General features: G+C 41.7%; 1 protein-coding gene across 1 annotated transcript in view; it reads right to left on the reverse strand.

Moving 5' to 3' along the window:
- Positions 1–11,615, reverse strand: part of LOC104961489 (lipid phosphate phosphohydrolase 2-like) — a 32,701-nt gene extending 21,086 nt beyond the window's left edge. Inside the window, exons 1-3 of the mRNA XM_010789785.1 lie at positions 11,561–11,615; positions 7,804–7,812; positions 1,923–1,933 (exon numbers count right to left, since the gene is read on the reverse strand). Coding sequence (XP_010788087.1) covers positions 1,923–1,933; positions 7,804–7,812; positions 11,561–11,615 — 75 coding nt within the window. The remainder of the gene's footprint in view (positions 1–1,922; positions 1,934–7,803; positions 7,813–11,560) is intronic.
- Between the last annotated feature and the right edge of the window lie 4,577 nt (positions 11,616–16,192).

A 16,192-nucleotide genomic window follows, 5' to 3' on the forward strand; every position in this document is an offset into this window, starting at 1 on the left:
TCACGTGGCTGAATGTTTACTTTTGGCAGGCAGCCTTTCAGTTACGATCGTTAACATCAGTGGGCCACAGCAAATGATGGTGAGAAGCTAAACTATCTATTAATTATGTCAATTACAGGGAGTGTGATTGTAACTGTGTGTGTGACTAGCTGGATGCAAAGAGGTAAACACTGTCTTTTGTTTCCCATGCTTGCTCTTCAAACAGCCGGGGACAGATGCTATGTGCCCCGTGCTAAATAAACACACACACACACACACACACACACACACACACACACACACACACACACACACACACACACACACACACACACACACACACACACACACACACACACACACACGACCAGACATACCCCTGTTTTCTTTGTTTTTCCTATTCGGTTTTGAAATGGAAAAAACAAAAAACGAACCATAAACGGATTCGGCAGCTCTGTGATCGCTCGGAACTAATGATCCGTCAAGCGAACTATTACGGACACCAGCACCCGACCGGACTGGACAGTGCTGTCAGGGTGCTGGTGTCAGAGAGTGTAGAGGTGAGAGCAGGTGCAGAGATGAGTGTACCTCAGCAAACTTCCATGAACCGCTTCTTTGCGGGCTATTCCAATAAAAGAGATCATTATACATTGCATTTAGCTGACGCTTTTATCCAAAGCGACTTACAATAAGTGCGTTCGACCAACAAAATACAAACTTGAAGAAAACAGAATCATATGAGTACATCAGGTTTCATAGAGCTAAAACATTTCAACCTGAACCACATCTGTGTCTTCATATAATGTTCGTATTTAGTCTCCTCTTAAAAAGTCTTGCATTTGATAATCTGAATGTAAGGCCTTAAAAAGGTCTTAAATATGACCAAAAAAATAAGAAAGGTCTTAAATATGATTTAGAAGGTCTTAAAAATGATCGGATTTGAAAGGTACTTCTGTGTTGCGATAGCGTCTAAATGTGTTTTAGGGGAAATGTCCGGGCTGCAAAGTAACCAGTACGGTAATAGCCTTTCAGTTCCCCCCAACAATTTGTATTGAATTAAATCAACATGGAACCAGTAATCACTAACTTTGTTTCCCCCGGCCCCTTATCGGAGAACACCCAGCTAGTAACCTAGCAACCAAGCTTCAGCTTGCGGCAGTCAGAAACTCATGTATCTTCGAATCTACTTACAAATAAATATGGGGAAGTGTCAGTTCAACCGTATTTGGTTGGAAAACATCTAATTTAGTGCTTGGTTGAAACCAGTGGAGGGGAACGTGTTTGAAGCCCGCCGCATCATTTGCAAAAGAAATAAGCGTTTGTTTTGCTAATGTAGCGTTAGCTAGTGGAGCGTTAGCTAGTGCAGCAGCTCCCGCAACAACACCGGGGGACCTCCGGGCGACGTTTGGGTCTACGTCAACCCTAAAAGCGGAGGTGCTGTAGACGCTAAATACCGTAGCTAAACACCAATCATACAACAGCAACAATGAAATAGTGTAGCCAATTTAATTTAAGGGCTAATTTCTCAAAATGTTCCCTGTGTGGTTTATTCACCATTACAATAGCCCCACCTAAAATAATTTCCACTAGCCGCCACTGTAATTAATGTACTTATTGCAGCAGTATGCATAGATTTGGTAACCACTCCTGTGAAAACAGTGGTGCCTGCTACTTTTGCTCGAGTGCGGCATTTTTAGGTCGCCGTTGTAGTCAGGTAAAGATGTGTTTTGTCGCTAGAGTTCTCTAATCCAGATAACCTTTAATGGCCGTTAATAGAATTAGGCGCGGAAAAACAGACTCTGTCGTGAACGACGGATATTCTTGTTAATGTGTCGGGCCTTTTACGGAAGCCTCGGAAGCAAAGTCGTCGCCTCTAAGACCCCGCGGTCCGACTGTCAGCGGAGAAGGAGACGGTAGAGGAGAAGTCTCTTGCTCCCGGAGACGATGTTGCCAGCTACCGCGCACAACACGTTCAGTCACGCTTCCAGTGGCGCAGGCTAGACTGGAAGGTATTTGACCTTAGCTTAGCCTCAATGCTGTGTTAACCTACCAGCCCGTCGTAGGGTGTACTTCAGATGGCCGTCGGTACGCTGTGTAACGGGTACTGTTAGGTCTCCTTTCTAGCCTCGGTTCGTTAGGCTGTGTTTGTCAGGTAAAAAAGGCGCGAATTGACGACTACCCTGGCTCAAAGTGTGAAGGAGGAGTTCAGACTTGTCGTCTCTCGTACAGTTAAATGTGATCGCGATAATTAATTTCCACCCATTCCATTACTGCACGTACACCGTTTTTCCTTGTCTAAGGAGGTACGGTCTATAGTAAGCGATCTACTGTTAGAACTTCAGGTCTTAAAGAAAGACCGACAAATGTTGCGGAGCCTGTTTCTTTGTTTGAGACAGGAACAAATATTAACGGGAGTAACACGTACACGTTAATTGTCTAACAGAGAAAATATCGTACAAAGTCCGGGTTATCTGTTACTGATGTTTAGGTCAAGCGACGCCTTCATCCGACCTGTATCAACCTGATTTGTATCAATACTAGCCTCGGTCGGTTTTTTGTTATATCAAGGTACCTGCCAAAGCTCTTCCCTCATCCGCGGCTACTTTAATAAGATTCATTCTTTTGCAGCTGAGTTGGAATATCATGACGCCGTTGGGTGCAAAGAGACCTAAATCACAACGTTCTCACGTTGGTCTCTTACGCGAAGCGACGGGATGTTGTGCACTACATCGTGAATCTCGCGGCGCCTTCCATAAACTCACCCCCACGACTCCACGACCTGAGGTCTACTTGGATAATGGCCGTTATATGCTCGTGCGTGTTTTTTTGAGGGTGTGCGTGATATGGCGTGTCATTTGGGCGCGAGTAATGTTACTTGGCAACGGGCGCGTAATAGTAGCAGTGAGTGCCGTATCAGTGTGCGTCCCCAGTGTTTTAACATCACTCGCTAAGGACATGTGCTCACCCCTCGCGCCGTGCACAGTGGATGAGCTGTAGGCCCGAGTACAACACGCATAACAACCGGGCAACTGTCAAAAAGAGACTTACGTAGCGACATATTATTCGATGAAGACCGTGAACGTCTCTCATGGATAACCTACCGTCGAGCTGACCATCGAATTNCTGTGTCTGCATATAATGTTCGTATTTAGTCTCCTGATTTTAAATGGGAATTAAATCATTTGAGTGTTCCCAAAGAACCAGTGTTCTGTAGTTTGTGTGGGCCTACTGTACTGTTGCACAGTTTACTGTAGAAACTATGTCCAGGACAAGGTATTTGGAAGTTTTGGAAGATTCATAGCTAACCACACTGAAGATTATGGAGGTATTGATCAGTCTTCTCATATCTCTAACATCACCAGAAGTCATAATTTAAGGGGTCAATTTCTCAAAATGTTCCCCGTGTGGTTTATTCACCATTACAATAGCCCCACCTAAAATAAATTTCCACCAGCCGCCACTGACAGCTGTGATACAGTTGCTTGCTTTTAAAGATATGTAATCTCTGTATATAAACTAAAGAAAGGGAATTCTAGTTAACTCTGAATTTAAACTTTCTTCTAATGACCACCGTGATCTTTAAAAAATTATCTTACACGTCTCCAGACTCCTCCTATATATCCAGTAAGGCCAAGATTAAAATGTACACAGCATGTCAGATATCCTATCTAAAAACATAATACTATCACGGTATTTGCATCTCCAGACATACAAACAAACATTTGTCTTTGCTCAGGGAGACATGGTGAGGGAGTAGACAGATTAAATCGGTTTCCACTCTACATATTATGTCGGCCAATACCAACTTGTTAAGTAAAGCAAATACCTGTTAGACTGGATTCAGAAAATAAAATATTTTTTTTGTAGGATGGGCCTGGATAAAGTCAGTGGGAATGTTTATTTTCTTAATAGAGCATGGTCAATGTCACAAATGAAATACAGACATAATTATTTCTACATTGCAGTCATTTGGTGTATTAACTTCAAACTCTTTTATGAAACTTTTAACACTTGCCAGAGCGGAGCCATTAATCACGGCTGAGCAAGGAGGGAAAAATGAACTGAAACACTTCAAAGAGAAGCCAGCAGCTAATGAAATACACTTACTTCTCCAAATTAGCAAGCGTTCAAAAGTCTAAATAGCTTTTGGATGTACATCAACAACGGTACGTTTGAAAGTGTCATTTGTATTATCTGCTTCGTCATATGTCTAGGTATTAACGAGTGTTTTTGCGCCTAATAAATCCCCTTAAACAAACTCAAATCATGCCAGTTTGCCACAAACTTCATGAACCGAGTGAAGTTAGCACACCTGGCCTTAAAAAACCCTCCCCTGGCTTGTAAAAATAAAGTATAACGTTTTCATTTCTGTGTTCACAAGTAAAGCACTTATTCAGCTGACATATGATTTTACTTGTCATAAATTACAAGTTGGATGAAATTAAAAGCGCTGAACTACAATAATCTAAACAGTCTGGATTGTGCAGAACGAATGGTACATCCTGAGGTGTGTGAATGTGTCTCATGAGCAGAGCCTCCGTGGATTATACATGCAAGAAACAAACCAACCACTCTTTTGAAAAGCAAACAAGCACAGCTCGCAAGCAGAAATAGACCCTTTGGCAGACAAAGTATGTCTCCAGGATACCACGAGACAACCCCGCAACCCGAGCTGACCCTGCTCCAGAGCTCCAGGAGAAAAACAACACATACATGGAGGAGGGAAGGTAGAGGGGGTGGATGTACTGACACAGGATACAGGAGAACCTTCTTTTAAAAAGACACCTGCTTTTTACGGATGGAGGCAGGAAAACGCTGCCAGTTTGAAATGTAGCCAGGAAGCTAATCTCCAGCTGCCAGTCAGAAATCTCCTGCCTGATCCCCAAATGGCAGCCTGTTTTGAAGTAGCAGGATGCAGAGCTCAAGCTTTCCTGTGTCAGATTAAGAAAAGGCCCACTTTAGAGCTTTAGTGCTATTCTGGGAATTTGACGAGGCTTCTCATTTACCTGGCCGCAAATTAGCATTCTTTCGCAGAAGCATCTCTGTTTCTGCCCCCTGCTGAAAGGGGCATTATTGCGACAAAAAGGATGGCGATGACGACTGCATGTCATTAAATAGCACCATGGGAAATGTGAGCATGAATTGATACCACGGACAAACAAAGATGTCAGTGTAAGAAGGGATTTGCCCTCCATTCCTTCCACCACTGCTGATCCACATCCTCCATTCGTTTTTTTTTCTCTCATTCAAAGTCATTCATTCTTCTCCCTGGAGCTCCATCTCCTTGTCTGTCATTCTTTTGATTGCAGCGTCCTCCCACACAAAATGGGATGCTGCTTTATTTAGCTGACAGATGTGCAATTACGACGGGCCATTTGGACCACAATCGCACTCTGGGGCTGAGATTCGAGGCTCGTCATGTCCTCTCGCTCTGCCTTTTTTTTGTTATCTCAGTTTTTCTGTCTTTCTCCCTCTCTCTCTCTCATTTCCACCTAGAGGAAAGTTGACGCCTCGATCATCTGGAATTCGCTCCAGCGGTTTGAGAGAACCTCACACCTACTTGCCCTGGTTTCCCTGACACAACCTGCTGCACCTGCAAAACCATGTGGACGGACAATTATTCTCTCAATTTGAAAAACATACAGTCTGGGTTTTTGGTATGCATATTTTCAAGGCCTGTTAAGCCTGTGTGTGTGTGTGTGTGTGTGTGTGTGTTGCCCTGTTTGGTCTCAAACTTCCCTTCAGGGTCACAGCTGGAACTTTTGCCCCTCCTAATTAAATTGTACTCACATTTCTCGTCTTTCCAGTGGAAGTTCAATAAAGTGTGAGTTCTTTCTTTATGTATTTTTCTCCCCCTTTCCAAACCATCTTTCCTTCTGTATTGAAACCTTCCAAAAATGTTAGTTTAGTGGGGTTTAAAGGGGCCCTTTTATGCTTTTTGGGGTTTTTCCCTTCCCTATAGTGTTGTATAAGACTTTGTACATGTAACTGTAAATGTAAATGACATCTCAAAGCGGTTGACCAATCACAACAGAGATGGCCAGCTGACCAATCAGAGCTGACTGTGCTCTGGTTTCAGACCGAGGGTGTAAAGAGGTGCTGCAACACAGGCAGTATGCTTTTTGAACATTAAAGAGACAGCAGAGGCGCAAAATACAATTGTGAAACCTGGAAATTAGCATAATATGGCCTCTTTAAAAGCTCTTGTTGCCTCTTGCATTCATGCTATTCCTTCTTTATGTTTCACCCAGTGTCACCCTTAAGTGATTTACTCCATCTGTCAACTATCCCCTTACAAATTGGACGAGGAAAGAGGAAGGCATTTTTCCCCTTAGCAGCAGTTTCCACTTTTTTTCTACCCTGCTCTCTTTTGTTTCCTCTCTCCACTCTGAAACATGCGTTGTTGAAACGACAGCAGGAAACCTATTGCACCAAAGCTCTATCAACATGATGGCTCTCAGTACAAAAACAACTGAGCGCTCCCTCTTTCTGACTGTCTCACCCCAAGCCGGATTGACTAATGTGGAAGGTATGCGCTGAGCCTACAACCTCTGCCGGTGTAGGCCTCTGGAATTCAAATTCACACGAGGAACGCCCAACTTCACCAGTCACACCGAATCCTGCTGCTGCCCATTCTTTATTTTTAATCCTGCTGTTTCGCTCCGTCCATCATTTACGCATGCTTAGATCCAAGCATCGCAGAAGGAGACACGGTGGCAGGAGAGGTGGTGGGAGGGCGGGTAAATCTGGCAATCAAAGAGTCTGGGTTTGGAGGGGATGAAAGACGTGGGCCACACAGGTTTAATCCTGAAACCCACAAATGTCTGCAGGAGGAGTTTCACTGTAGAAATATCATGAATGGTGCTGAGCTCCTCTGACAGTTTGTCTGCATATCATAGCTAAATATATAGTCATTCTTCTGTATAATTACTGAATGCAAATGGATCTATGTTTATTTTCTGTCTAACCCCAGTGGTATTGTTAGCGTTTCTCCAAATTAGGACCACATTTTCCAAAACCCTGTTTCCTGGCTTCACTCTCTATGCTTATGTTTTCTGACTCACTTCACTGGGAAGAATACAGATGTTGGCATGTACTCATCCAGCAATTTAATTCAGCTTTAAAAGATGACATATTATGCTCATTTTCAAGTTTATTTTTATGTTTTGTGTCTCTACTGTGACATTTGTACATGCGTTAAAGGGGACCTATCATGCAAAATACACTTTTGTTCGTCTTTTATACATGAATATGTGTCTCCGGTGTTCCAGGGAACTCACCAATTGTCAGAAAACACAACCCTCTCTCTTTTCCTCCATACCCAAATCTCTAAAAACGGGGCTGCAACGGAGCTGATACAGACTGATACAGATTTGAATTTTTCTGACGTCAGAAAGGGGTGCTCCGCCTATATGGGCAATTCTCCACCTATCAGGGGAATGTGGGGTTGGGCCACGGCCATTGCCGCTCGAAAGTGCTGGAGAAGCTGTAGTACATATGCCAGGCCTGTAGGTGGCGCTGTAGTCTGCCACAAAAGCAGTGAAGAAGACTTCTCACAGAATCAGCCCCTGCAAAAACAGGGCTGGAAAAGAGCAAATAGAGCGAAATGAAGGATGGCTAAAATGCATGATCTGTTTGGTATTTTGAAAAAAAAACTTAACAGACATGTTTTATATAGGTATGGCCCTACAATATATTATTCAAATATAGCATGATAGATCCACTTTAATGTTCAAATCATGCATGTTGTGCGGGAGAGAAACTCCCATTAGAGGGAACTTTGGGATTTCAGCAGAACATTTATGCACGAAAACCTACACACACTGCAGGAAATGGGAAACCCCAAAAAGCATAATAGGGCCCCTCTAAAAACTAAAATCTGCTCTTGTCTTGAATTTATTTTTGGGGAATGTGGCTGTAATGTCTCTAAATCAAATGTGGTTATGATTGTTATTTTCAAAACGACCACCACAAAAGATCCTAATCCACTTAAGACTGATGATTTAAAAGGATTTACCAGAAATCCTTGTGCAATTACGATCAATCAAAAGCCAACAATAAGGAGTAGAAGAAGAATAACAGGCTCATATTTCTCAGTGGGACGTGTCTGTTTGTTAAAAGGGCTTCAGTTTCCATGACAGAGCTCTCTTGAGGAAAACAATTCCCATCAAGCGACTTAACTGCCTTTCACTGAGAACTCGGGACGATCATTCTTCCCAACGCGACCGCATCAGAGGCCAAGCTCCCCGGAGACAGCGCTGACAAACTCTCACAGACATCAGCGAGGTCAGAGAACAGAGCGTGGGGATGTGTACATGTAAGCCAAATCTACTAAGAGGAAAATAATGCAAGGAAAAACGTAGCAACTCTAAGATTTCAAAGTTTTACAGCCGTGTGTTTTGGGATGAACATCGGATAATCATTCATGATGTGTGAATACAAACTGTATAGAAGGATACGAGAAAATTACTTCTTACTTGATTTATTAATTCAAAATACATTTTACCAACGGGTTCTTTGGTTTCAGGACTTTTTCCTACCTTATGGTGTTAATTTTGTAAATTAAAAAAGGTATAATTAAGAGCAAAACGGACGATAAAGCAGCGCATGTTTTAGGGCGGGGCTACCTTGTGATCGACAGGTCCATGCTACGTGCCCTTTGTGTTTTTATTTTACAACTTCAACTCTTGACAGTTTTTCAGTTTTGAAAGATAATTCTAAAATGTGTAACTTTATAGTCATTAGCTTGTACTTCGCTTCACCCTCTATGTCGTATCTGGTTGACAAAAAAACAAGATGGCGACGATCAAAACACCAAACTCCAGGCTTCATAAGCGTAGTTTATAAAACCACCGGGTAACTTCACAGTGTCCATCTCTTATAATAAGTCTATTGTTTATACTGTTAAGCTTGGAGCTCAAATCCAGGGGACTAGTATACACTAAACAGATGCTTGACATATTAAAAAAGAGTCGTATTTCTGGCACGGCATCTTTCAAATAACAAAATATCACATGACTGGAAAATGGTGTTGTTGTTGAGTTGAGTAATTGAAAAACACTTAATAGACATTTGAAAAACTGGTTTTCATAACCTACATTACAGCACACAGGGAAAAACAAAGTTGTGTGTGAATGCCTTGCCTCAAGCCCATCTTGAAATACAGCAGGCTCCTCCTCCTGAACAACCTGCACCTATAGAACTACACCTGAGTATAAACTGTGCAAAGAGGTTAATATTAGCCTTTCCTCTTTGCTCTCGGAGCCAACACCCATCGTCTATTTGTGCTGAGTGTAAGCTTACAGAGACAGAGGAGGAGAAAGGAAGGGAGGGATACAATGGAGAAAGAATGGAGAAAGAGGAGGTAGGCCTTGAATGAACAAAAAGGCAGATTTTTGAAAAGCAACTAAATGCCCTCCATGGTGCATCAGACAAGACAGGAATAAGTAAACAAGGACACTTTTTGGCTTTCAGCAGCCATTTTGATTCACATTTCTCCATTGAGAAGTGAAAAGACAGTGTTTGATACTGTAGAAGGTGGAACATCTCAGGTGTTGTTAGTTTGACCTGGGCAGGGCAGGGTGTGAGTGACAGAGCGTGAAGGAAATCCCTCAGTGATCGTATCTAGGAGATTAATATTTCAGAGTCAGAGGTGAACATAGTGCAGATAAAGAAATGGGCTGTGAAGAAAAGCTTGAGAAGATAAAATAAGTTGTACATTAGACAGGATTAGAGTCAGCGTTGGTGGAATCACACGTGAATTTTTCTACGTAAATGGTCTCAAAATGCAGACAAATCCCAAGTCCAAACTGTTTCCGTACGGGCTAATGGTGAGCATAATTACAAGTCCTACGTTGTTATTACATGGCTTGGGCAACCTCACATAAGCTTGGGGTTGACTTGACGATTATTTGGCGGGCTGACGTGGGTGGCAGAGGGGAAGGGAGAGGCACTGTTTGGTGGGATGCAGTTATCCAGACCTCAGCCCAACTCAGACGTCAATCCCAGACTTGTGACAGCGAAATGGTGAGGCTTATCAACTTCAGCAGTCTGTGGATGTTCCCACAGACGGAAAAAGTACCCCTAAGCTCTCTGAAAATCAAGAGAGGGGCTGAAACTGCACAACAGAGCAGATCCACACATCCTTTTCTGAGTTTTCTCTTTGAATGCAGACACAACAGGGGATGAGCATGCCGCCACACACCAGACTATTACACAACACGTCTGCAAAGGGATTGTTGCAATAGTACAGTAAAACCAAAGTCCCAGCAGGGTGCTACATTCCAAATACATGTAAAATATCTGAGGCAGAAAACGGATTTTCTGAGAGTGATGCCTCTCACTTTTGCTGGTATTTGTGATTTCAATGTTTTCTTAGTAACGTATAACGGAGGACCAGGACGGTTTAATAAGCATTCAGATGTTTTTATGTTTTAAGCTGTTAGTGGATTTTTTTTATTATGCATTTATTGATTGTTGTATTGTATGACATTTCTCTATACATATTTATTTAAATGTTATATAAATATTATTAGTGTACTGACTTATTTAAAAAAAAAAGTTTTATTGCAATAAGGTAGATTTAGACAAATGAAATACCTAGAAATGAATGTATATATTTGTGAGTTTAATACTTATTTAGTAAAATATTTTATTGATTCCTGGTTAAATGTCCAAATTATGTACATATATGTTAATGGTATATTATATTAAAATGTAAATGACACATGTGGTCCTCCTAACCTCATATTCACATCCTTTCAACAAATCTGGACAGCAAAACACACGTGTTAAAAACTTTAACCACAACATGGCATTATTTGTTCATTGTCCAAAGGGAGAAGGAGACAAAAACATGAACACAATGATGTGAACTAGTTACTAAAATAATGGAAAAACCAAAAAAGTAACCCTCAAATAGAAAACTATAAATGCAAAACAATGGTCTGTGGAGCACTGATGAAGAAACATCCTTTAGAAATGCACTGTATGTGGGAAGTTGGGGAATTCAAGACAGGATTCCTGGCAGACAAAATATTGAAGAAAAAGAGGAATGAGCATGGGCACACACACATATCAGATTTCCATAAACAAACAGTGAGCTTCCTGAGGCTCTGTAAAGTCCTGCAGGGTTTCAGTTGAATAGTTTGGGGCATGGAGCAGCATGTGATGAGAATACGAATGATATTTCCTCTTGTGTTCCACCACGGTAATATTTTAAAGTCACATTTCTGCCTGCACTATATCGCAGTTTGGATAAACAAACCGGATGACAGGCTGTTCTTTTACAGTATCTGACTCATGCATGGAAACACAGTGGCTTCATTTGCCTTTTAAAGAGAGATAGCTTCTGGTGTCTCTCATTAAAAACCTCTTTGTGTCTTTTTAACGTGCACATGCATTCCTCAGTTGCTGTCGTGGGTGGAAAACACACAAGCACAGAGTTATTAGAAAGAAACTGCTGCCAGCACACAGATATATCTAAATGCTATCAGCTTTCCTGCTGACAACACTGAAGTGCAATTCCTAGATAAAAGGCAGATAATGCTGAAGAGGCTAGTACTTAGTGTCCATAACTTACCAACTACAACGCACAGCACGTCCACCAACACGTACATCGTCTTCTTCTCCTTCATCTTGTCTCCGTTTATACACTTCAAAAAACTTTAAGAAATAAAAAACTACTTAAGCAAGGAGGCAAACAAGTCCATCGGTTCTCGCTCGCTTTGGATAAAAAGCGCAGGCTATGCAAACAAACTGGTAACCTGCACTACGAGTTCTTCCGGGATCCTCTTCCCTACCTGCGCTGACATTGACAGCAAAGGTGTGTAGCTTTCTTACAAAGACTGCGGGTTAACAAATCATTTCTGAGCAGAGAAGCAGGAGCTCTGGAGTCTCGCGTCCTGTTGCGCGCATTACTGTTGTGGATAGAAAATGAGAAGTGGAGAGATCCTCCGGTTTCACAGCGCTGGAGGCGTCAGGAGAATCCAGTTTAAAGTATATTCTCCGCACAAACCACGCCACCAAACTGGTCCCTCCTCCTGACTTCCTCGTCTGGCTCCAATGTTTTTTACGCGTGACAGAGCAAGAGCGACAACTTCTCAGAGGCTTTGCTTGGTTTTTTATTCTCTGCCTTGCAAACAAACTTGTTATGAATGTCTTTAAAGTAGAAAGGACTCAAACCCTTTACAGATCAGACCAGGAGGAGGTGCCTGACAGGAGTACCTCTGACACAAACTACTTGTCAAGTCAAAAATACAAGAGATTCAAGATTCAAATGCATTTGTGTCATAATGCAGAATAGCAAGGAACATATTAAAGGGGCCCTATTATGATCGCTTTCAGGTTCATAATTGCATTTCGTGTCTCTACTGTGACATGTCTCCATGCTTTAATGTTCAAAAAGCTCTCTGTCTGAAACCAGAGCCCAGTCTGCTCTGATTGGTTAGCTGGCCGGCTCTGTTGTGATTTGTCAACCGCTTAGAGAAGTCCCGCCCCTTATCACGTACAATGTGTTGGAGGTCTAGCCAATAGAAGCGCGAGTACTACATAATGAAGTCACTATGTTACAGAACTACACAAAGCAGTCCAATAGAGGCGTTTCAGGAAGGGTGGGTGGGAGAGAAACCCTCAAATGTTGAGATTTTAGCCTTTGCAGACCATTTACATGCACCTATATAACAAACTACAGGAAAGTGATAACTCCAAAAACGCATAATAAGGCCTCTTTAATTCCCGGGCTGCTCCAACAGTGCAACAAAAATAAAGTTATGACGTATAAGAAAAAAGTAATAAAATAGTGCAAGTGACATTATTGTGCAGGAATAAGTAAGTTAGCGATGTAAGATAGATCAAACAGAAAGTACAATGAAATAACATATAGTTGAAAATATAATGCTTTTTGGAAAAAACTATGAAATAAAGTAATATCCTGAAACAATTGACCTCATTCGTGATCTGTATTCAAAGCTTATACAATTTTAAAGCACTGCAATAAGGTTGTGGCTTTAATTGAGGACTCATCTCTGCCCCTTTTCTGACGTCCTCACTTATAGATGAGAGCCCTACATAATCCCTTCCCATCATGCACTGCAGTTCCACCATGAGAGCTCCACAGGAAGTATAACAACCTCTTTAACTTCTCAGTTTTGATGAGAACCTAACCTTTTCCCAGAGTGCACTCTTCTCCCAGATATGAAAGAGAGATTTAATCAAGGCTGACTAGAAAAGCAAACTGGTCCTAAGGTGCAGACATATTAGTCAACACCTCCATGTCACTGGGAGCTGGACTCACACTGAGCACACTTGGTGGGTGATTAAAAAAATATATAGAGGACAAAACTGCTGCCTAACAAAAGCAGGGAGACTTTAATAAGCCCTGCTGGGACTGTAGCAACATTAGCATGACTTTACACCAGCATGACTCCAAACAGAATGCTTTACTTTGCCCCAGGCGGTCTGGATGTTTCCCTCACAGCACTCAATACCAGACCACCACTTGTATATGCAGGCCACATATATCACTTTCAGTCCTTCAGAGGTGTGTAAGAGTTAATTCTGTTTGCATGACAAGCACCACGTTTAACCCCGGGTCTATTAGCTCAGCACCCTTGAGTTCAATTGATTATCTTAGGTGCACAAAACAAGCTTTATTTGACTTTCTGTATATAAGCAATTGTTGGAATATAAATAGCAAGGGATATATTGATCATGGAGATTTAAGAGCTAAGATCTGGAAATAAATGTACATCTGTAATACATCATTAAAATAGAGAAGAACAGATCCAAAGCTCTTCTTCTCAGTTTTGACATTTTTAAACTTCTGATATATTCACCCAGAACAAACAAACAAACTGCAGACATCCACCACTTGGCCAAATGCCATCTGTGAAAACCTCTTCACTTGTATGCACGTCTAACATAAATGATCTAAAGGGAAAACAAAAGTTGTCACTATTATAAGATTCTATTTAGTACTGTGCAACCATCAATTGAACGTACAGTAATAGTGTGAAAATAAAATCTACCTGGGAGGAAAAAGGAAACACCATGGAGTGTAATACTAAAGGGAACATGTTTACAGCTGAGGTGTTTCTGCCCCCTTCTGGCTATTTCTGACAGTGACACCTCGTCTCAGTATATGCCTCAGAAGAGTGACATCCTCAAACATATACTTTTATTATTGCTTTCTCAGTATAATAAGGAAATGCTTGATTGTGCAAATATTGCATAAATGTCTCTCCAAAATTCACTCTGCCATGCTGGGAATCAAACCAGCAACCTTTTGACTCTTGGACATCTACTTAGCCTTTAGGCCAAAGCATGCTGGACATGTACTGTTATGATTTTACGAACTGGTCTTCTCCTTATATTAGGGTTAGGGTCATCCCGGGCGCCGTACATAATGGCAGCCCACTGCTCCTAACACTGGGATGGGTCAAATGCAGAGAAACCGTTTTGTTACATAGTACCTGTTACGTAATGACAATAAGTTGAATCTTCAAACTTCTTCAATAAGAGGACTTGTCAGAGGAGATATTGTAAAAACATTCGTTGAAACTCATCAGAGGAAATGGTAAATAGACTGTACTTATATAGCGCTTTATCCAGTCTTTACAACCTCTCAAAGCACTTCACATAATACATGTCATTCACCCATTCACACTCATTCATACAGAGCAGTGGAACTTACTCTAGGAACTAACATTCATACACATTCACACACCGTTGGCCATGCCATCGGGATCAACTCAGGGTTAAGCATCTTGCCCAAGGATACATCGACATGTTTGCTGCAAGGGCTGGGATCGAACCCACAACCTTCTGGTTGAAAGATGACCGCACTCCCTTGCAGCCACAGTCGCAGGAAGGCCAGTTTTTTACTGTTCACAAAAACCTGGGCATCTGGAGTCAGGTTTCTTCAATATGTCCTTTAGAAATTAAGCCTTGGTATCTTTCTCACTTTTGTTTGTTTGTTTGTAGCCTTTATTTATCCAGGTAAAAATCCCATTGAGATCAACGATCTCTTTTACAAGGAATACAACAGAAAACAAAAGGACACATACAACATAATGACAGGGGTACAATTTACAAACCTATTCACAAAGACAGGTACCAGGAGTATCAAATATCATTTCATCCAGCTGTACTTTAAAATGATGCAGGGGAACCAAAATGCTCATTTTCTAAATGTTTTGCAGAGTGTTCCAAGCTAGAGGAGCTGCACACATAAACGCTTTAGTGCCTAAAACAGTCCTAGCACTTGGCACATGTAATAAAAACACATCCTGGGATCTTAGGCAATAGCTACTTGTGACTCTCTGTGATATCAGTGAGCAGATGTAAGGTGGTAGTTTACCCAGCATCGCTTTATATATAAACATGTACCAATGACTGAGTCTCCGAACAGTAAGTGATGGCAGACTTGCCCTGGCATACAGGGTACAGTGATGAGTAAGTGCAAATCTCAGCGCACTGTGATAAGCGGCATCTAACTTGATCTGGTAATGGGCAGGTGCATTCATATAGATCAGATCACCATAGTCCAGCACAAGTACAAAGGTCACAGAGAATAGCCTTTTCCTGGCCTCAAGCGAGAAACAGGACTTGTTTCTGAAAAAGAAACCTAGCTTCACCCTCAGCTTTCTAAGCAGAGTATTGACCTGAGGTTTAAAAGAGAGGCAATCGTCAAGCCAGATACCAAGGTATTTATAACAGGTAACCACTTCAAGTACTTGTCCTTGCATAGTAACAATATCCAAAGTTGTCTCCGGTGTCTTTTTGGCTTTTGAAAATAGCATTACCTTAGTTTCATCCACATTTAAAAGAAGCTTAAGCTCAGAGAGCTGCGTCTGAATAATATTAAAAACAGCCTGTAATTTAACAGCAGCCTCCTTAATGGAGGGACCTGCACAATACATCACGGTATCATCAGCATAAAAATGTAAAGTTTCTTCATCCTCATTTTGACCTAAGCTTTTGATATAGATGGAGAATAAAAGTGGACCCAAAACAGAACCCTGCGGTACACCATTTGTAATGTTTAACCACTCAGAAGTGAGCCCATCAAAATGAACACATTGGGACCTTTCAGAGAGGTAGTTCACAAACCACCCCCACTGCATGGCTGGATATGCCAATACTGAGTAGCCTCTGCTTTAAGATGCGATGATCGAAGGTATCAACCGCTTTGGACAGGTCAATAAATAGAGCT

The sequence above is a fragment of the Notothenia coriiceps genome, unplaced genomic scaffold (assembly GCF_000735185.1).
Source record: "Notothenia coriiceps isolate Sejong01 unplaced genomic scaffold, NC01 NC01_scaffold00033387, whole genome shotgun sequence".
Taxonomy (NCBI): domain Eukaryota; kingdom Metazoa; phylum Chordata; class Actinopteri; order Perciformes; family Nototheniidae; genus Notothenia; species Notothenia coriiceps.